Here is a 22,305-nt window from a genome sequence, read left to right as displayed (position 1 = left end):
TCGGATCCTGCTTGAGAACTTTACTACCGTATTACTGCAATAATCAGATCTGCAACATCAGAAATGAGATCCAGACAGCCATGAAATGTTACAAAAATATATTTACAAGTATCAGAACGATGCAAAAACATTTCTTTGAAGGAACCAAACAATACAAAAGTCGTTCACTGTTAAAGACAAACATGCCATGATTGTGTGGTTGAGGAACACAACAAGGAAACTTCAAACGGAGAAACTTGACTTGCTTCAAACAAAACTAAGTGCAGGGTTGCAAAATCAGATTCAAGGAAACTCATCATTCAGTCCAACCATGAGTTCAACAGGCTACAAGAGACAAACTGTGGCATTTATATGAATCATTTGTTTGTTTTTTTAGCTTTCCTGGGGAAGTTTTTTTGTTGCAGTAAAGCTAAACTCAATCCCTAGTGACTGGGGGAATGACGACAGCTTTATCAGGACTGTTTTCTGCCTAAAGTAGGATGAATCCGGTTTATCTGGCTTCCTGGTGAACGTCCAGGAGAACAGTGCTGGATGTGCTTACCTTTATAAACATGGGCCATCAACAAACAACAGCAACGTTACAACAGAAATTAGCCGAACTGAAAAATACAGACATGGAAATAATGACCTAACTTTTTTTCAGAAAAATATGTCTAATATTTACATTTTTATGAAAACAGCAGGCTACACCTCTAATGTTCTTTAGAGGCATCAACACACATAACAAAAATGAACCAAAACATCAACACTCACTTTACAAAACACAACGGGTGAATCTCACGAAAACCCGACAAGAACATGTCCCGACCACATTTCACAAAATATATTTTGGTCAAAGAAAATAAAGCCCATTAAGATGACATTATTTTTTATGACAGTTGTCACCAAAATTCTTATTGTAATGCCAATAATAATAATAATAGTAATGTTGATGATGAAAATCAAGGTAGTATTTGCTGTCTTTCCTTTAATAAGATAAAAATGCTGTAAATTATGAATTTATAAGTAATATTTGTTGAACTACTTTTTCATTTATGCAGAATTAATTCACAGTATTTCACCACTCACATTACAGTCAAATCATATTGATTGCAAAACGTCTATTAAAGAAAAGAAATTGTGAAACTTATGTCCCAAATTATTTAGTTGAATCAACATAAATTAAGGGCAATACAACAAATACCACCCTGATAAATACTTTACCATTCAAATAGCATATAATTTTTTTTTTTTTGCATTACAGTAATAAGAACTTAGGTACAGGTTTGTGAATGTCACCACCATGCCAAAAAATAATGGTGCTAAATGGCTTCATTTTACTAATAGGATGAATTCAGTTAAACTGGAAAGCATTTTGCAATTGAGATTACTGGGGGTGGGGGGGGGGGGTGGGGATGACCAATTATTCTGAATCAACTCGATTTATTTAATCAGATTTTGGGGTGAAATATGACCCGGGTGTGTTTTGTTAAGATTGACCCCCACACACACACACTCTCACTGCTCCTGTTTCTCCAGCGCCGTGCCAGTCACCAGCAGCAGGTTACAGGCCATGAACTGCACATTGAGGATGTTGCTAGTGCTGCCCGTGTACTGTCCAATCAGCTCGCTGCTGGAGCCGTCGCTGGGGGCGCTGCCGTGGGCGCTGCGTATGTCCCACACCCGCACTGAGTTGTCCATGGAGGCGGAGGCCACCAGACTGCTGTCCTGACTGAAGGAGAGGCTGGTGATGCTGTCGCTGTGACCCCGCAGGTCTTTGAACAGGCTGCCGGACGCCAGGTCCCACAGCTTTAGTCTCTGGTCCTCTCCGGCCGAGGCCAGGTACTTGCCGTTGGGCGAGAAGGCGAGCGACAGCACGGGCCCGCGGTGCCCGGTGAACAGCCTCACAGACGCCCCCTGCTGCGTGCTCCACAGCCGCACTGTTTTATCCGTGGAGCCGGTCGCCACGTAGTTGGAGTTGGGGTGAAATTTGACGCAGTCGACGTCAGAGAGGTGTCCGGCATACAGACGGAGCGGATAGGTGCGCGCGAAGCTCCAGAGGCGTGCGGTGCGGTCGTGGGACGCCGTGGAGAAGTAGAGGCTGCAGGGACTGACGTCCACGTCCCAGACGGGGTAGGCGTGGCCGCGGTACAGGACGGTGTTCGTGAAGCTGTTCAGATCCCAGAAGCGCACGGTGGAGTCCTCCGAACAGGACAGCAGGCCGGAGCCATCCGTCAGGAACGCAGTGCGGTACACGGGGCCGCTGTGAGCACGCAGGGTCTTTATCTCACTGCCCGAGGCGTCCTCGTCATCTGCCTGATTACAAACAAAGATACATGTGAAAAACTCAAGATGGAAGAAAATACTTTAAACCACCTAAAAATGAGCATAATATAATAGCAAATGTGTGACCCTGGACCACAAAAACAGTTTGAAATTGATATTTATACATCATCTGAAAGTGTGTAAATAGGCTTTCCATTGATGTATGGTTTGTTAGGATCAGACAATATTTGGCTGAGATACAACTATTTGAAAATCTGGAATCTGAGGGTGCATAAAAATCTAAGCATTGAAAAAAAAAAAAAAAAATCCCATTTAAAGTTGTCCAAATGAAGTTCTTAGCGATGCATATTACTAATCAAAAATTAAGTTTTGACATTTATGGTAGGAAATGTACAAAATATCTTCATGGAACATGATCTTTACTTAATATCCTAATGATTTTTGGCATAAAAGAAAAATCTATCATTTTGACCCATACAGTGTATTGTTGGCTATTGCTACAAATATAATCGTGCGACTTATGACTGGTTTTTTGCTCCAGGGTCACAAATAGCAGAAGAGTATCGATATTGCCATACAATTAATCTGATTTTTGACCAATTAATGGAATATATTTACAATATGTTTGATTTTATGTTGATATAAAAATAACATGAAACAGAAATTAGAAACTAATTTAAATATTTATTTGTAACTCAAATATTTGTTTGTTTTATTCAAAAATCATCCAAGGTTTAAAATCTTCTTCTATTTATGTATGTAAATATGGTTATTTATTAGCATTTATGTCTGTTTTATTAATTTCTAAAATATTTAGTCAAATATTTCTTCATTTAGTGAAGAGAAAAAAAAAGTGTTAATTTACTGTAAATTGTACTGTATTTTACTGTAACATTTGATAATGAATCTCCTGGACAAAGACTGTTTGGTTAAAATTAAGGTTTATTTGAATAAAATAAAAACTTGAAATGAAAAAGAATCCATTTTTATTGGGAAACATCCAGGTGTACTAAAGTAATGGGGTGTGTGCACTTAATTTATTATTTTATTGATTAATTTGATATTTAAATAAAAGCAATTTTTATATATATAAATTAAAAGCAGTAAACAAATACTACCTTGAAAAAAACTTTACCATTTAAATATCTTGTATTTTTTGCATTACAGTATTGAGAGTTTGTCATAGAAATAATGTCACACGGCAGAAAATATTAATGGTGCTAAACGGCCGTTTAGTTCAGTTATTAGTTCTTTAGTTATGCAAAAAAAAAAAAAAAAAAAAGTTTAAAATTTAATGTATGTAAATTTTGCTATCTACTAACATGTAAGTTCATATTAGTGTAAAATTGAATTAAAATATTGTTCATTTAGTTGTGTTAAGTGTTAATGTCCATTGTAAATTATAATGTATTTTAGTTCTGTACTTCTGCTTGAAAAGACTCTTTGGTCAAAGTGAAGCTTTGAAAAAAATAAAAACAAAACAATTATAAATAATAATAATAATAATAATAATAATAATAAAATCCTTGTAACCTATTTCAGGGCAAATAAATAGAGACACATACTGAAACCCATCAAAAGGATGAAAACTGTCCAGACCCGTAATTTCTCTTTGAGCTGCATTAGATGTGCTGCTGGTATGAATGAATATACATCAGCTGCCTAAAACGAGAGAGACGCTCACCTCCTCCTCCAGCACGTCACAGGCCAGTCTTATTTTAGACACGTCTGTCCTGTGAGGTCCTGCCTTCAGCTTCCTGGCCCGCAGACTCCACAGCTTGACGGCAGAGTTATCGAAGCCGGCCGCCAGCAGACGGCTGTCCGCAGACACCTCGGCCGTGTTCAGCAGCTGATCCGTGTGCTGGAAGGCGTAGAAGCAGACGGTGGTGAGCGAAGGCGGACCTTCCCGCACGCGCTTTATGCAGTCCTGCAACGCCTCCAGCGCCGCCTCGCTCTGAGGTAAGCCGGCCGTGACCTCCACACGCTCTGCCCCCTCCGCCCCATCCACCGCAGCCCATGCAGCGGAGGAGGAAGTGGAGGTAGTGTTTCCCACTCCTACCCCTGTGCCGTACAGCTGGTAGTCGGTTCGGCACGCTGCTGTCACCTCCACCTAAGACAACAGGAGAGGAATGACTAATTACAAAGAAGACAAAGACTCTTGTGATGTAGGTCAACTGGTTTTCGTTGACTGCTCCCTCACTGAATTGAGTGTTTGTGATTTGGAAGGCGTTCTGCGCGGCCCACACCTGCACATGTGTGCTGAGCGCCCAGCAGATGGCGCTGTTGTCGTCACTCTGCAGGTAACGCAGCAGGTAGCTGTATGCTTGATCCGTCAGGTGCACCACATACTTGTGATCCAGGAGCGAGCAGAGTTTAGGGTTTGAGGTCACATCCTGGAAGAACAAAAAAACAAGTTTCAGCATACTGGGAAAAAATGACAGCTTCCTTGCTGCTGTGGAATACTGACTGCATCCCACAATGCAATACACCTATTATTAACTGTCTGACAATTGAACTGAAGTCGGCCATTTTTTTTTTTCAGCACCATTAGCTACTAAAGCTATATTCACAGTGAGAGACAAGTGAAAAAATATCAAGCAAATAATTTGTTTAAATTTTATTTATATTTATACACACACTTTTTATATTTTATTTACTTTGTATTTTCATTATTTACTTTATATTTTAATTTAACTCAGTTATTATATTTACTTATATTTGTTTGTAAATTTGCTTTTTGACTTGTACACAATTATATCTATTTATATCTATCTATCTATATACACACAAAAAAAAAAAATATAAACTATAATAAATATACATGTACATTTGTTTTTAAACTTGTGTATAATAATAAATATAACAGTCAATAAAATCAATGTAATTACAAAGACAATATAAATTATAATACAATTAAATGTACAAAAAATTTAATTTGTTTTATATACATATTTAGAAAGTATATATATATATATATATATATATATATATATATATATATATATATATATATACACACACATATATATCTGTATATACGTATATAAATGTGTGTACAATAATGTTTATATTTAATCAACTAAATCTGACTAAATCTTTAATTTATCAATTACAGTTTTTTTTTTTAAACTGACTCGTTTTAATAAGTGAATTATAAATATAAGTTTAATAATTGTACATCACTCCACATGATGGGTCATGTGACAATGTTTGTTTATTACTGTTATGATAATTATGTTTTTAAAAATAATATGCAGTATACAGTGTGCACTACAAAGTATTCAGAAAGTAGTACACTAATATTTCATTCCAAACATGGGTTTCTCTCTCCTCCTAACAAACACAAGACGCAGTTTCAGTGATAATGAAACAATTTAGAACAAAAGTTGTGCATTTGCTGAGTAACTGATACTTTATTGATGCATTTAAATCAATGCCAAAGAGAACTGATAGGAAATTAAGTTCAGTTAAAGTCAGTCCCATCATAATACGTAGTTTGTAACAGTAAAGTAACTGACCTGAGGTGTGACGGCTCCTCGTAGCAGGTCTACGATTGCTTTCTGCTCAGGGTCCTGCTGGAAGAACGAGTGGAAGCGACTGTAGAAGGAGTCTACCGCCCCCTTCAGGCCACACCGCGCCATGTCCAGGTGCAGGTAGAGGAAGAGCGGAAACAAGACGCCGCTCACCTCCTTCACTAACGGTGCTTCTGCATCTGAAACACAGAGAAGACGGCTGTTAAAACCAGAGCATGTGATGGATTAAAGCATAGAGACAGAGCTCCACAGTGGGCGTACTTCTCAGAGTAATATGACAAAAAACAATTTTTAACATCTTGTTGCAACATTTTAAAAGACTGAATATATTTGGTCAAAATCCCATGTTATAAAAGATGGAGTGCTATGCAGGCTATTTAAGGCAATATTGGCTGATTAGATGGCAATGCTGACCTAAAACGCTAAATGTTTGCCCTCTCTCTCTTCAGCATTCCCACACCTCAGACCTCAAATACATATAATATTACCCTTTTTCTGGGTTTTTTTTATCTTGTTTGCTGTACACCTTGTCACATAGCAGCTTTTAGACATCGTTCTGTTTTTATTATAAGTCAGAAATGACAAGGAGGCAGCTTCCCGCAATACAAAGTCAATGGAGAGGGTTGGATTGTGGGCGTGGCCTAAGTGCTTTCTGTCTCTATTAGGAGAGCGTTTGTGAGGAGTTGATCTCTCACCCTGCAGGAAGGAGCGCAGTCTGGAGAACTGGGACTCGTACTGCTGCGGGTCAGACTGACACGGGGCTGCGGACACCACATTCGCACAGCTGGACTCCGTCTGAACTGCTCACAGCAGAAAGAGAGAGACATGTGAAGATGAGCATTGTTCAGAGTTAAAGGCCCGTGTTGATTTGAAGTGCAGTCACCTGTCAGACTGGCTGCCATTTCCTCAGCGGACTGGGAGAGTTTGGCCCCCTTCAGAGACCCATCTGTGTCTATGTACTGTCTCCTCTTCAGGTACTGGGTCACCGCGTACTGGATCTGCTCCGTCCGCACCCGCTTCATCTCCTGGCGGAGTCACGTAACACACACACGGTCTCAGATATCTCTGTTCAAAGCAGCCATTAATGCTGTGCAATGCAGAAAAAACAACAACATATACACTGGGCAACTTTTTGAGCAATGTCGTCAGGCAACTTTGGGAAATGTTGCCGTCAACGAACAACCAGGTGAGACACAGAGACCGATCTAAAATATCCAAATAAAAATTTGTTAATCATTCTCAATGAAAAAGTGCCCAAGTAACATTGCTCAAAAAGAGTTCCCCCAGCAAAATTGCTAAAAAAGTTGTGTAACATCAGCCTAACGCATGAATTCACAGCATTTACTGGCCGAGTCTCAAAACACATCAGCGGGAATCACATCAATTTGAATGTCTGACTTTAGAGAATCATAAGCATGTGTGAATATCTGCTTTGAATTTAGAGAATCATAAGAGTGCTTGAATATTTGATTCATTTTCAGTGAATTATAAAAGTGTTTGAATATTTGTTTTGACTTCAAGGTATTTTATTATTGATATTTTATTCAATTTTAGAGAATCATAAGGGTGCTTGAAATATTTGATTCGATTTCAGGGAATCATAAAAGTGCTCAAATATTTGATTCGATTTTAGGGTATCCCAAGCATGTTGAATTTTTTTTTGATTTGATTTCAGGAAATCATAAGATTGAATATTCTACTCAATTTTAGAAAATCATTAGAGTGCTCGAAAAATTTGACTTCATTTCAGAGAATGGTATTAACACTTTATTTTATAGTGTCCTTGTTACACATTACATTTCTTTTTTTTTCAATCTTAGAGAATCACGAGCCCTCAAAATATCTGATTCAATTTCAGGTCATCACAAGCATGTTCGAATATTTGATTCAATTTCAGGACACCATAAGCATGACTGGCAATTTCACTAGACTTCAGGGAATCTTGAGCATGCTCTCGAATATTTGCAATGCATATATATGATTCGATTATAGGAAATCATACGTATTTTGGAATATCTGAATCGCTTTTTTTATAAGCAAGCACGAACATGTGATTCGATTCGAATCAACATTCGATTCATTTTTTGAGCATCACAAACGCGTTCGAACATTCTGTTAATTCTGGCGGCGCGCTCCAACATTCGATTCGATATCCGAGAATCACGCGCATGTTCGATCAGTCGATTCAATTCAGACGTTCAACTTAAACGCGACTTTAATGCCTCAATAAGGCTGCCTAGGTAGGTAACTCATTACGATTTGAGACACAGACAGAAAAAGCAGGTTAGTTTCTGTGCAGTGCAGCCACGTATGAATTCATTAGTTATCTTCAGATAGGATTTATGAAGTAAACTCCTTGAATAACTCAAGACTGCTCAGAATCCTGCAGGTCAAATAAACGCGCGGCCTCAGTCTCTGATCATCTCCTCATCACACTCTGATCTCAAACACACTCAACTCGCAGCGCCTTAGATCCGTTTGACAGCTTAGTAAAGCCGCGAAACACCTACTGCATAATCCGTATGTGACAGTCCTGGAGAAAAGTGCTGGTTTAAGCCATGGAAGAGGAGCTCAGGAGAAGACTGCTGCTCCCCAGCGATGCTCCATTGGTCGCTCAGCTCTCTCTTCTTCTGCGCCTCCGCTGAGATCACTGCAGCTGCACTGCGCCATCTAGCGCCTCCACCGCGCAAACAACTACATTATCCAAACACATCCGGTTTACTTTCATTTTTAGTATTTGATTTTTCTTATACATATTTGTCATAAACATATTATAGTATGAAGATGAAAATATATAGGCATATTACATTATATTAAAATTATATTCATTATATAATTTAATATCATTATATATAATCTTTATTTAAAATACGCTATTAATAAATATACGGTCATATTTATTAAGTGATGATCTTTTTAAATTAATAATTTTCAGGTGCACTTCTTTTTATTTAATGAGACTGTTAATATACATTTGCCTTATTTTATACATGCATAATAAAATATGCATGTATAAAATAAACATAAATAAAAAGACAATATTTTAAGTGTTGTTTGTATTATTTATTATAATATATTTTTAAATGTATCATTTTTATTTTTAAAGTCAGTGGAGATTGTTTTTTGTTTTGTTTTTGCTGTAGTTTAAGGTGCAGAAATAAAGGATAAATTATATTTAATTATAATGTTGAGCTGGATAAATTTTGGTGCAGACACGCTTGAGTTATTATGCAAATTTGACTATTTAGCATATTTCAATGTAAATACAGTATAAAAAAACACACAGCTTAAAGTGAAACTACATTTCCCACTAAACTATTGAAACAGCCACCAATCCTATTATTTTTGAGTGTTGTGCTGCATATGAAAGCAAAGGGAGAGATTTCAGTTGGTTCAAGAATTAGGATGGCTGGGAGTTGAACATGTTTCTCTAAAAGTATTGTTAGGATCAAACTCAAAGAAATCTAGAGTGCATGAAATATTATCTAAATACCTGAAAAACCCAGGAACAACTGATAGATTTCTCTCTCTCTCTCTCCTTTTTTTTTATTTTTTTTTTTACTCACACTCCAGATCACTCCAGAGTGGCGGTAATGCACTTTTTTCCGTTGGCTTGCCAAACCGCCATAAAACACCAGAAGAAGAAGCCGTTGTCACCCAGAATCAGTTTCATCGCTAAACACACCATTCATTCGATGTGAGAAGAGTTTGAAAGCTGTTTCAGGATCAGCAGCGTGAGCGCATGCGCATTCGAATGACGCACATCGTGTGCGCCTGACGGTAGTGAGCGCGCGGTAAACGGTTTCCGAAGTTTCTCGCGTCTCGTCGTTTCTGAATGCGCTTCTGTCTCTTGTAAACAGTCCGCCGCGACAGTATGTTCAGTCCCCGTGGCACCCCGAGCTCAGGCCGCAGACAGGCGCCCAGGACCGGCGCTCGGAAGAGCGGGCTGCTGTTCTCTCCACGCCGCTCCGTTACCACAGCCAGGTACAACAGAGTAAACACAGACAGGGGACACTACATTTACCATGCTTTAACATACACCACTGTATTGTTTTTTGAGTATCAGGTAAATACCATGGTACGTAAATATGATACTTCCTCAGTACCATGGTACATATCAATACTATCTGATACCATCACAGTCATAGTGTTAATGAAATAAATTATTTAATTACACGTAACATATTTTTTTATTAATTTCTATCTTTATATTTAATATATTTTATTCTATTATAAAAGAACTTAGTAATATAATTGATTTTCTTATGGTTGTGTCCGAATTTCTTTTACATGTTTTGTAAATGCAATAAAAAAATAAGGGAAAAAATAAATAGCTCATGGAAATAAATTAAATAAAAACTTAATCTAACCAATTTCAGCTCACGTTTATATTTTAAGTTTACATTTAGTCATTTAGCAGACGCTGTTATCCAAAGCGACTTACAAATGAGGACATTAGAAGCAATAAAAAAAAAGTTGATTTGTGTATCTCTTTTCTTTCTCCAGATCCACTCCCACCCGGGTTCAGAATCATGCAGCCGTCGATTCGTATAATTTTGACGTTCAGACTTTCGGATCATCTCTGCCTGTCAAAGTCATGGAGGCGCTGACCATGGCCGATGGTAAAGATTGGTGTCTTTAACTTTACAAGATGCTGTGTTTTAAAACCTAGTGAGCTGCCTACCTAGGTGACATTTGTAGTGCATTCAAACTAGCGATGGGCACTTTTGAAACACTACTTCATGTAGCTTCAAAACCTTTGTGAATCATTCGTTTCCAACAAGGGATTCGATCAAAAGTCCTTTGATTTACTAGACGTTTCAGTGGTTTCCCACTAGCAATCTCTGGGGCTGATTTGTAGATATTTTAAGTTACACATTTGTAGGATATAAGTAAGACTAGTAATTAATAGTCTCTGGATATACTGGTGTGAAGGTTTCTCAGTGTATGATGCTGTGTCTATTGCAGTGGATGATCAGATCTCTGTGAAGGTGGAGGCGTCCGGCTGGGCGTGGATGGTTTGTGGAGAACGGCTGATCATCTGGAAAGTGTCTCAGACGTCTGTGGCAAAGGTCAGAAAGAGGCACAATTGCTTGGAGCTGAATTTGCTGCCAAACTTTGCTGTACAAACATTGTGCTCTTGCTGTCATTGCAGCTGTCAGTGTGTAAAGACCTCCAGCTGCCCTCCAGTGAGTTTGCGTACAGCGCTGATCTCATCTCCATCACTTCCTCCAGTCCACTCGAGTCTGCACCCACTCAGGTGAGCTCATGCGTCTCTGAACATTACTGTCAGAGGAGATTTCTGATGCAAACATGAATGCAAATGTGTTTTTCACAGGCTATCAGTGCTTTGGCCGTGTCTCCAGACGGTTCGGCTCGGTTTTGGCCCAGTCTGACTCACGACGGGACTTACACTGAGACGTTTCTGGATCTGGGCGGACACGTGTGCAACTACGTCGCAGCAGTAAAGGTGTGCAACCAGGCAGAACGAGCTTTTATTTTTATATCTCTTCTAGGACTGGACAGTAATATCAATATATATCACAATATAATTTTTTTCAATAACGGTGATATGATTTTTAAACACATTTCCGATATTTCAATATACTTTACCAGTGTTTCCCATACATTGATTTATTTGTGGCAGTTGACTTCATTGAATTAACATGAGCACTGCACGTTTCAAAATCAAAACGCGGCGCGGGTGTTTTATAAGAATGTATGTTTGAAGGGAACCAATTTTTTTCAGAAAGGTTTAGATGGCATTTTCATTTTATCTGATGAAGCAGCATTTATGAGCACAGCTCTGCTTTGATTACAGCCGTTACCAGGGAAACCGCTGTTTCTGCTGCTCCAAAAGCGCCTCCTGCTGGCAGAGAATGAATTTGCATTTTCAATAAACCCATCTTCAGTAACATTTTGTTTTTTTTGTTGCTCTCTTTTTTTCTGTTTTCTGCAGCAACTCTGAGCACTTTTCATACTCTTTATCCAGGCCGAAGCACTTTGGTTTCAATCTATAAGAATAATCAGCATATGTTATAGTTTAAAGTTAAAGATATTTATATTATTAAGGTGAGTCTGAGAGTCTTATGTCTATTTGGCAGTGATTTCACATTTCTTGTTTGTATGAAGGCTAAATACAAATAAAAGGTGAACATTAGTTTATTTGTACCATTTTTATTTCTAAAATATTATCTAGTTTTATAGCAGGAGGTTTCATAGACTTGGCAAATTCATTTTTCCGTTGTAGGTGTTCTTGGCAGTTTTTCTTAGACTTTTTTTGATGTTGTTCATATCGATATCGGAATTATATCGTATCGGCCGAAATCAAGAAATCTATTGTGATTTTGGCCATATCGTCCAGTCCTAATCATGAGGTGTTTTCTCTTGCTGTTTCAGGGCGGGAGTTTCATCGTGTCATCGTACCGCGGTCACCTGCTCCGGCTCGCTCCGGACTCCTCCGGTAAACTGCACCAGAGACCGGTGCAGCAGGGTCAGGGCATGCTGTCCGGCATCGGACGCAGAGTTTCCAGCCTGTTCGGCATCCGCGGCCAGCCGGCCGACCTCACGGTCAGTGCCGTGTTTTGTTTAGTGGTGGAAGCAGATCGTGTGTTCAGACACTGACGGGACGTTTGTCTCCTCAGGTGTTCAGTGTGCTGTGGGTGAAGGAGACCGGCTGTCTGTACTCTCTCAGCTCGTGTGGCCTCAGTAAATGGGAGGTGGATGAGAACAGTGAGACGCAGGTGTTGAGCTGGAGCACCAGTCAGATCATCACAGACAGCATCACCGACGCCATCTGGGTCAGAAACCTTTGTTGGAAGCTTCTAGAATTATTAACATGCTTTTATGAACTTCATCTGATTAAAAAAAAAAATTCAGTTCATAGCATAGAACCAGAGCAGACTGCTTAAAGGGTTCAGTGTTTTCTTTCCATATCGAGCAGCACAAAGGTTTTCAACATTGATAATCAGAACTGTTTCTTGAGCAGCAGATCAGAATATCAGAATGTTTTCTGAAGGATCGTGTGACACTGAAGACTGAAGTAATGATACTGAAAATTCAGCTTTGATCGCAAGGGGAAAAAATACATTTTAAAATATAATCATATAGAAAACAGTTATTTTAAATTGTATATAATATTTCACAGTATTACAGGTTTTACTGTTTTTTTCAAATAAAGGCAGCCTTGTTTAACAGAAGAGACTTCTTTTAAAAACACTTAAAAATATGAATTATTCCAAACATTTGACTGGTAGTGTATTATAGTAAAGTTTTTGTACAAAGATGGCCATATTTGTTTTCTTTAATGCCCATTTTCTGACTTTTAGAAATATTTTTTGCTGCTGTGCCCCAAATGCCCTATTTGCATGTAAAACGAGCAGCACAGCTTTTGTATTTTTTTTATATTTTGTACTTTTAGTGCTCAAAAGTTCAGTAAAATTGTTTTTTATTTATTTAATTTAATCTCTTATGATCACCAGGGCTGCATTATTTGATCAAGAAAACCAGTAACATTTTCTATTTGAATTTTTTTCTATGTATATATAATTTATTCCTGTGATCAAAGCTGAATTTTCAGGATCGTTACGCCACTCTTCAGTGTCACATGATCCTTCAGAAATCATTGTTATATGCTGCTTAAGAAATATTTCTGATTATTATCAATGTTGAAAACAGTTGTGATGATTCATATTTTTGTGGAAACTATAATACATTTATTATTTTCAAGATTTTTGCTGAATAGAAAGTTCAAAGGAACAGATTTGAAATCTTTTGTTACATAATAAATGTCTTTACTGGCACTTTTGATCAGTTGAATGCATCCTTGCCAGTGTTGGGTGTAATTAGTTACTGTCATTTTATTACTTTTCCCTTGAAAAAGTAAATTAAGGGATTACTCATATTTTTTATGTAATTTAATTACAGTTACATATGATGTAATTGAACTTTATACTGTGTATAGACTGTAGAACATTAGTGGATTTAAAGTCTAACCTTAAAATGCATGCTTTTTATGTACCCTTCTCACTTTAAATACTTTGGTCAGTTAATAAGAATATTGGTAACACTTTAGTGTCCAATTCTCACTGTTAACTAGTTGGTTACTAGCTTGAATATTACTGTGATATTGGCTGTTTATTATTACTTTAAAAAACACACATTAATGTCTTATTCTGCAAGACCTTATTCTAAATCATTAATCCTATCTAATTCTTAAACTTAACATCTACTTTACTAAGTATTAATACGCAATAATTAGGAGTATATTGAGGCGAAAGTCATAGTTAATAGTGAGAATTGGACCCTAATCTAAAGTGTGACCAGAATAATTTATGTAGTTATCTATTATTTATTTGAAAGAATTAAAATAACTGTTTCATGTCTATCCTTGTATCATTAACTTGTCGAGGTTGATATAGGATTTAGAAAGTAATTAGTAACAAGTAATTAAATACTTTTTGGAGAGAGTAATTTGTACAGTAATCTAATTACAATGTTGAAGATGTAATTAGTAACTAGTAATTAATTACTTTTTTAGAGTAACTTACCCAACACTGATGCTTGCAGAATAAAAGTATTAATTTCTTTCAATTTCTTAATATAATATGTCATATATAGACGTATGCTTATGGAATATCTTTTACTTGTCTTATAGGACTCAGAAAGTAACTACTCTGAGATCAAGAAAGGAGTGAATGTCTCTTATCTGGACATGCAGTACAGCAAGTGAGTGAATATGAAACCGAATAATCAGCTGAATCTGTAATACACAAGACAGTACATGCAGGATTGGCAGTATTATGCAGTGACATGTTGTGTGTCTCTTCAGAGCGGGGCTGGTGCTGCTGGCAGCAGCGTGGCATCCGGGAGACACTCCATGTGTGGCGTATTTCTGCCTGGTCACTCTTGCAGAAAGCACAGCGCCGTCTCCAGACCTGCTCACTGTGGAGGTCACCAAATACAACCCTCCCTTCCAGGTACAGCATTCAAATGATCTGGACTTTTAGACTGAGCTTCCTGGATTGTGATTGTGAACTGAATGAGTTGAGCTCTGGTTTTGTGCGTCAGAGTGAGGAGGAGCTGCAGAAGACGCGTTTGGTGTTGCCAGATCCGTCGAGTCCTGCGGCGTACCTCTATAACGAGGAGCTGGTGTTCACCTGCAGCACTGGAGCTGGACGCGGAGGACTCGCCGAGGAGAAGATCTCCTTCAGCTCTCCAGGTACAGCCCTCGGACGGAGAAGACTTACGAAGTAGCTGGTCTTGCTCCTGTAGTTCATCTCCGTTGTTTTGCCTGTTCTGCAGGTGACCGTATCCGAGGCGGTGGCGTGTGTGCCGGTCTGCCGGTGTTTTTCTCTCAGAACAGCGGGCTGGTTGCTGTTTTAGCAAGAGAAAGTGCTTCCCTCCTGCCTGAGACCATGGAGGACTCGCTCTGCACCTCAGTGGCTGGACCTGAACCTGAGGTTTGGACCCAGTTTACTTAAAGGAGGCCTAATATTTTATACACCCCATGTTTATATATATATATATAAAATTGTATATATTCACAATGTATGATGTTTATTCAAATAGCTAGAAGTCAGAAAATATTTTTCATCTCTTCAGGGCGCTCATTATAATTTAAAACATTATACATTTAAAAATATATTATATTTTAAAAAGATCATTTTGAATTTAGAAATCAGGATTTTTTTTTTCTTTTCAGGTTATTATTATTAAGGTTATTAATGTAAAAATATGTATATTATTTAAAAAGATCGTTTTGAACTATTTGGCAGTTTTTTGTGTATTCATGAACTTGTATCTGGTAAAAATATATAATTTATACGTATATAGAAATGTATAATGTTTTAATTTATTTAAGAGACTTGAAATCACGATTTTTTTTTTTTTCTATTCATGGCACTTATAACTGAAATGTTATAAATGTAAATATTTATATTCATATATTTTATGAATTCCACAGTTTTTTTTGTGCATTCATGAGCTAGTTTCTGGTAAATTATATGTAATTTATATATTTGTAGAATTTTATAATATTTTAATTTATTTAAGTGACTGTAAATCTTCTTTTTTTTTTTCTTTTTTTTTTAGGGCACTCCTTTATATTAAATTATTAATTTAAACCTGTTTATTATATTTGAAGTATTTTATTAATTATTTCTGTTTATTTATTTATTTATTGTGTATTAATGAGCTAGTCTCTGGTAAATATATATATCAAATTTATATGTATGTATGTATATATGTTTGAATACATTTATAATGTTTTGATTTATTCAAGGAAGTATCTTTTCAGGGCACCCCATTAGAGACACCACCTAAAATAGACATGGTGGCCCAGGAGGACAAAACTAAGCTGCTGAAGCAAGCGTTCCTGCAGTTCTGCCGGTGAGTTTCCTTCACTTGTGTTTGTGACTGTTGAGTCAGTGGCTGCCGCTCACAGATGCTCTGCTCTGCAGTCATGATCCGGTTGGAGCTCAGAGCATGGTGGACGAGCTCTTCCCCAGCGACGGAGATGGAGGTGCAGAGCTGGATGCCGTCGTGACCCAGATTGACCTGGATCTGGTGGATGACTACCCTGCATGTGACCCACGCTGGGCCGAGTCTGTTCCTGACGGTGAGAGATGGCGCGAAAACCTTTCATTCTGCCCCGATAAACTTTAAGTTCATTAAAACTTAATAATAACTTAAAACTAATAATTTAGAAAATCTTCTGGCCATAAATATTTCTTGCCAACCATGAAAGTGTATTTTTATTAATTATTTTATTAACTCATTTTTATTAATAAATCATGTTTATATTTTTAGAAATAATACATTATATTTACACAAAAATCAATTGTTTTCCATAATTAATTTCTATTTATTATGCATACAAGACCCCTCAGATGATGCCAACCCTCAGACAACATACAAAACTACCAAATTTTGCTATAAGTTTGATCACAACATATAATCATTGCTGTTAATAGTGTTCACCGTATGTTTGATTACATGACATTAACTGACTGCTTGATTTTTACCTTACATTTCTGCCATGTGGACATCAACTTGAGATAGTCCCCACTGATAATGTAGAAACTTGCATCGTGAAAAGCACTATACAAATAACTTGAATATTATTTAATATAAATGAATTAAAATTGAATTCCTCTTAAAAAAATTTTTAGTTTTTGTGGTTTATTGTGGAGAATATTCCACATATTGTTTTACACTGCAAGTGTTGTCACTTGCAGTGTAAAAAAATAAAAATAATTTGTTAAAAGTTGAATTTAGGATGGTAGCTCCAGAGGTAAAAGTTGTTATATTGGACCCCGGTCTGTTTGTGTGTTTTGTCCTGTAGAGGGCGCTGGATTTACACTGACGTCACTGATCCTGCTGCATCAGCTGGAGGATAAAATGAAAGCTCACCGCTGCCTCATGGACTTCCTGCTTCAGGTTCCTCAACAGACACACAAGCTATGAGACACTCTTTCATCCTCACAGTATTTAGCAATGCTCTTTCTTTCTGTTCGCTTTACAGACAGGTCTTCTAGACCGCCTCACTTCCACAATGGTGCGCATGTCCCCGATGGCCACGCGACTCTTGCTATGCGAACATGCGGAGAAGCTCTCGGCCGCCATCATGCTGAAGAACCATCATGCCAAGCATCCAGAGCTGGTGAACACGGCCATCCTGTCAGCACTGAAGAAGAGCAACACCGACATACTGTCCAACCTCACGCCTGCGGACGTGTTCTTCAGAGAGGTGTTAGACTTCAGCAAACTGAAATGCAGAATATATGTATTTTTCTCTGCTTATATATGTATGTTTGTGTCTCCAGGTGTCTCAGATCTCCTCCATCTTTGAGTGTCTGTTGGATGAGGAGGAAAAAGCTTTAAAAGAGCATTCGGATGCCGCCAGGTGGGCCGAGGTGGTGCTCAACGTCAATGACATTGTCAAGGTGCACAGCAATTTTCATTTTCACCTATTTTTTAATTCATGTACTCAGAACATCTCAAATCATTGGGCCAGGTTGAACATATCTAAGTATTTATATTTTTTTTCTCCCAAAGAGAGAGAAGTGTTGTAGCATATATTTGCACAAAATTTATTTTAGGAGTAATTAGAATCACAGGGATTTCAAATTGTATGATACCAAGGGTTTCTAAATTTGATACTTTTATAAATTCTATACTGTGCGAAAAAATCATAAGCATAATGTTATGACAACAAATCTTTTTAAATGTTGAACTGTTAATCAAAGAATCCAGAAAAAAAAAATCCAATTTTCAACAAAAATATTAAGCAGCACAGTGTTTTTGGCACTGATAATTTAATATTAATAGAAAGTTATTATTTTTTTATTTATTTAATAAATATAATATTGTAAAGCAAATTAACAGTTTTTACCACAAAACTAAATATGCTTATTTGTGATTTCCTTTTGTTAAAAACTATAGCAGTACTATAAAATTGTGCATGTAAAAAAAAAAAAATAAATCTTAATGTCATTAAGTGCATGATAATTTTGACACTGAAAAATACATTTTGTAAAATATTTTGTCAAAAAAAATTTTACTGACCACCTTGCAGCCCACAAGACCCCAGACTTAAAGCCACAAATCTTCAATTTTAAATTCAAGGGGCTCGAAATAATATTTTACACATCTTCCTGAATAATGAATAATCATCATGTTTTGTGTTGAAGGATATGCTTCAAGCAGCAGCACAGTACCGAGAGACCAAAGCATCTCTGTACAGAGCGTCAGAGAACTGCGGCCCGGAGCCAGAGTACATCCCATGGACAGGTAAACACACCTGACAGGACTTCTGTTTATTTTCTGACCGCCACAGCACTATAAACTAGGGATGTAACGTTGAACCGCGAGCCAGTTGAAAATCGATTCAAATCGATTGAGATGCCAAACAAATCGCGATACAATTAGAGTAGGAGTATATATGAATGTATTTCTGAGGGGAACTGACTGTCTTTAGAAAAGTTTAGATGGCATTTTCTTTTCATCTTGCCTCTGAAAGATGCATATTAAAGTAGAGTTCATAAGCAGCAGCTCTGCTTTGTTTACAACTGTAACCAAGGAAACACTGTATCATTGTTGTTCATAAGCGCCACCTGCTGGCAGAGAATGAATCTGCGTCTCATTCGGCTCGTCTGCTGTTTCCTTCAGATGTTTTATGTAGTATAGTTTCACAAAATTAATATTACTGTATAATGTCTTCAATCTCGTTTTGGTATAAAAAATAATGAGAAAATCGAATTGTGAGTTGAGCGAATGGTTGCATCCCTACTATAAACACAAGAGCAGCTCTCCTTCAGTATGAGCGTCATAGTTTCTTCCTCTCAGCCTCAGGAGGAGCGGGCGGAGTCCGGACCGTCATCACGCGGCAGCACGAGCTGATCCTGCACACGGCGTATCCTCACGCAGACGTGGAGCTGCGCGCCATGCTGAGCGAGCAGCTGGTGGTGCTGCTGGACTCTCTGTTGAGCGGTTACGTGGCTCAGCTGACATCTCTCCGCCGTGCCGGACAACAGGAGCGCTACGTCACACTGGAGAACGAGTACACGCAGAAGCGCTCGGAGCTGCTCGCGCCTCTCTGTGAGCTCACATTGGTGTTTTGTGATTGGTCACTTTTATGTGTCAGTCAGATGGCCTCTTCCTGTCTGTGTGGCCAGAATATTTGCTTAATATATTTGTGTTGTCTGTGATTGTGGCAGTGGAGTTGGGTCAGCATCAGTGGGTTGCGGCGCTGGCAGAGAAATACTGTGACTTTGACATATTGGTGCAGTTGTGCGAGCGGACGGATAACCAGAGTCGACTACAGCAGTACATGGTCAAATTCGCTGATCAGGTAACAAACCCACTGGCCCAACAACTCGATGAGATGTCAACACAAACCATATACACTATCATTCAAAAGTTTGGGGTCTGTGTAATTATTTATATATATATATATATATATATATATATATATATATATATATATATATATATATATATATATATATATATATATATAATATACTTTTTTAAGATTTGAGCACTTTTAGTTATCAAGGATGCATTAAATTGATCAAAAGTGATGAACTTTCTATTCATCAAAAATTCCTGAAACAGTGTATCACGGTTTCCACAAAAACATGAAGCAGCACAACTGTTTTCAACATTTCTTGAGCTGTAAATTAGAGTGATTTCTGAAGGATCATGTGACACTGAAGACTGGAGGAATGATGCTGAAAATTCAGCTTTATCAGAAGAATAAATTACATTTTAAGATATGTTCAAATAGAAAGTAGTTATTTTAAATTGTATATAATATTTCACAATTTTTAAAGTTTTTTTTGTTCATTTTGATCAAATAAATGCAGCCATGATGAGCATAAGAGACTTCTTTCACAAACATTTTTAAAAATCTCAGCGATCCCAAACTTTTAACCGCTACTATGTTCTGGATAGTGTAGCTTTTGGCTAGAAGAGAATATTTTAATAATTGTTGAACTGTCTTTTGTTTAATTAAAGAGTATTGCACATGGACACTGAAATTCTTGCAATGCAGTTCTAAGAAAAATATACTGAAATTACACTTGTTTACGGTACCTGTGCCAAATGCATTTACTCACAGCCCTCTGTTTCCTGTAGAACTTCGCTGACTTCCTGTTCCGCTGGTACATGGAGAAAGGCAAGAGAGGGAAGCTGCTGTCTCAGCCAATAGCGACACACCAGCAGCTGGCCAGCTTCCTGCAGGCTCACGATCACCTCAGCTGGCTGCATGACATACATGTGCAAGACTATCAGCGAGTAAGAGAATAAAGGAATAAATAAATACTGTTTTTTTTTTTTTTATACACTAAAGCGCACACCACGCGGTTACTGTCACTTGTAGTGTTCTCTTCACAACAGGCCCATCGTACCCTGTACAGTCAGGCCAACATGGAGACTCGGTACTTCAGCAAGAAGAAAACCCTGCTGGCCCTCAGCAAACTCACAGCTCTGGCGTCGGACATGCCTGAAGCCGTGCACCGCAGACAGCTCAACGGTCAGTCATGTGCCTTCACATGTGTTTGGAAGCCATAATGACTCTTCGATTTGTCTAAACTTCTGTTTTCTCTTTTTGTCATATTGCAAAAAGCATTTTTAGTGTTCAACAGAACGTGGAGCAAATGATGCATCTTTCTTCTGTAGACACAGAGATTAATGAGAGTTGATACTCAGTTTATCAGGCCTAGTGATTGGCACATTGAGCTGTGGTGCTCATGTGGGAGACATGGGTTCGAATCTGACCTGATCTCTTGAGTCCTAACTATTTCTGATATAGAATTGTTGTCTTGGTGCAGATATAGTGGAGCAGGAGAGGTTTCTGCTTCATCAGGAGACTCTTCCTAAGCAGCTGCTGGACGAGAAGCAGATGAACCCAGACAGCATGCCTTTACTGAGCCCTCGTAACCTCATTGAAGTGAGTAAACCACAAAATCACTGTGGTCATGCGCTTCCTCCTCATTTGTCTTACTTTGTCTCTCTTTTCCTCGTCTCCAGCTGTACATCTGCAATGAGAACCGTGGAGCCAACGAGTACGACTTTAAGAAAGCTCTCGATCTGCTGGAGTACTTGGAGGAGGTATCTGTCAATAATGAACTACATTAAAAACAAGTTACTTTTGCGAGCACGTATGTTTCTGATGTGTATTCGTCACCTGTAGGAGGACGCGTTTGATATTGATGCCCTAAAACGGGAGATCTTCAGTAAAGCCTTGAAGAAAGACTGGAAGGAGAGGTGAGCATCTCAAAACTCACTCCAGTGAGATTAGTGTGGAGGTTTCATTTTACTTGACTATAATGGTCTTGCAATGACTGACTGATTGATTGGTTGCAGTTGGTCATCGTCTGATGATAATGACAATCCTCTAGAAGCAGCCAGAGACAGCACTTTTGTCAAGATCCTACAGAAACTCATTCAGGAAGGTACAGTGACTCACACACTCACAGTTGTTCTAGAAGATTGTCTTGAGGTTTCAAAGTGGTGTAGGGCTTATTTGAGACTTGCTTTTAGCAGATATAAAGTACATGAACAACCCTACTTTAGGACATGTAGTGAATCACAATGCAAAATCTGCCTATACAGTCAGAGTGTGTTTTGTGTTTGTGGCCACAGGTGTTTCTCTGCAGTCGTACCTGCCTGACGTGAAGGATCTTCTGCAGGAAGACGAGCTGGAGAGTCTCAAATCAAAGCCATACTTTGAGTTCCTCCTGCGAGCCAATTACGAGCACTACCTGAAAGCTCATATATGATATTACTTCCTGTTTCTACTTATTGTCGCCTTGTTAATATTCCAACTTTGTTTTGTACCGTTTCATTAAAAATTACATGATCCAACACGTGAATTTTCTGAATAAACTGTATTTCTGTAATTGAAGGCAGACAGTTCTTGATGGTTTTCTTCTGCTGCAAGACAAAGATAGAAAGAATAACAAAGCCAAATGGAGATGTTAGCTTGGGTTTTATGGTGTTT

At 38.0% G+C, this 22,305-nt stretch overlaps 2 protein-coding genes across 3 annotated transcripts; one reads left to right on the top strand and one right to left on the bottom strand.

The window, feature by feature from the left end:
- Positions 1–83: 83 nt before the first annotated feature.
- Positions 84–8,476, bottom strand: taf5l (TAF5-like RNA polymerase II, p300/CBP-associated factor (PCAF)-associated factor). The gene is made up of 7 exons (XM_058789349.1): positions 8,309–8,476; positions 6,682–6,823; positions 6,494–6,598; positions 5,784–5,977; positions 4,512–4,658; positions 3,950–4,375; positions 84–2,295 (listed from the first exon to the last, which is right to left on the bottom strand). The coding sequence occupies exons 2-7, from the start codon at positions 6,818–6,820 to the stop codon at positions 1,498–1,500; spliced, it is 1,809 nt and encodes a 602-aa protein (XP_058645332.1). The 5' UTR covers positions 6,821–6,823; positions 8,309–8,476; the 3' UTR covers positions 84–1,497.
- Positions 8,477–9,419: 943 nt separating this feature from the next.
- nup133 (nucleoporin 133) lies at positions 9,420–22,209 on the top strand. 2 transcript variants are annotated; one of them, XM_058785031.1, is made up of 26 exons: positions 9,420–9,782; positions 10,305–10,420; positions 10,767–10,870; positions 10,954–11,058; positions 11,137–11,268; positions 12,198–12,368; positions 12,443–12,598; positions 14,455–14,525; positions 14,629–14,776; positions 14,868–15,018; positions 15,102–15,259; positions 16,081–16,187; positions 16,259–16,416; positions 17,143–17,237; positions 17,323–17,547; positions 17,624–17,743; positions 18,491–18,590; positions 19,146–19,397; positions 19,517–19,650; positions 20,439–20,597; positions 20,700–20,835; positions 21,134–21,252; positions 21,333–21,413; positions 21,496–21,569; positions 21,669–21,757; positions 21,948–22,209. In XM_058785031.1, the coding sequence occupies exons 1-26, from the start codon at positions 9,673–9,675 to the stop codon at positions 22,082–22,084; spliced, it is 3,408 nt and encodes a 1,135-aa protein (XP_058641014.1). In that variant the 5' UTR covers positions 9,420–9,672; the 3' UTR covers positions 22,085–22,209. The 2 variants fall into 2 exon arrangements, with proteins under 2 accessions (XP_058641014.1, XP_058641087.1); XM_058785104.1 differs by having other exon boundaries at positions 9,421–9,782; positions 16,096–16,187.
- The last annotated feature ends 96 nt before the right edge of the window (positions 22,210–22,305 follow it).

Source organism: Onychostoma macrolepis, chromosome 01 (genome assembly GCF_012432095.1).
Source record: "Onychostoma macrolepis isolate SWU-2019 chromosome 01, ASM1243209v1, whole genome shotgun sequence".
In the NCBI taxonomy this organism is placed as follows: Eukaryota; Metazoa; Chordata; class Actinopteri; order Cypriniformes; family Cyprinidae; genus Onychostoma; species Onychostoma macrolepis.
The sequence above is the reverse complement of the archived record's forward strand: the minus strand, read 5'-3'. Positions and strand labels throughout refer to the sequence as shown.

Bases quoted from the DNA above. Each gene is read 5' to 3' on its own strand.
- taf5l (XM_058789349.1), bottom strand. From the start codon at position 6,820: ATGAAGCGGGTGCGGACGGAGCAGATCCAGTACGCGGTGACCCAGTAC. The intron at 5,978-6,493 runs GTGAGAGATCAA...TCTGTGTTTCAG, and splicing joins ACTGCGCTCCTTCCTGCAGG to ATGCAGAAGCACCGTTAGTG. The intron at 4,376-4,511 runs GTGTGGGCCGCG...CTGTTGTCTTAG, and splicing joins CGCTCAGCACACATGTGCAG to GTGGAGGTGACAGCAGCGTG.
- nup133 (XM_058785031.1), top strand. From the start codon at position 9,673: ATGTTCAGTCCCCGTGGCACCCCGAGCTCAGGCCGCAGACAGGCGCCC. The intron at 17,238-17,322 runs GTTCCTCAACAG...TTCGCTTTACAG, and splicing joins TCATGGACTTCCTGCTTCAG to ACAGGTCTTCTAGACCGCCT. The intron at 20,836-21,133 runs GTCAGTCATGTG...GTCTTGGTGCAG, and splicing joins GCACCGCAGACAGCTCAACG to ATATAGTGGAGCAGGAGAGG.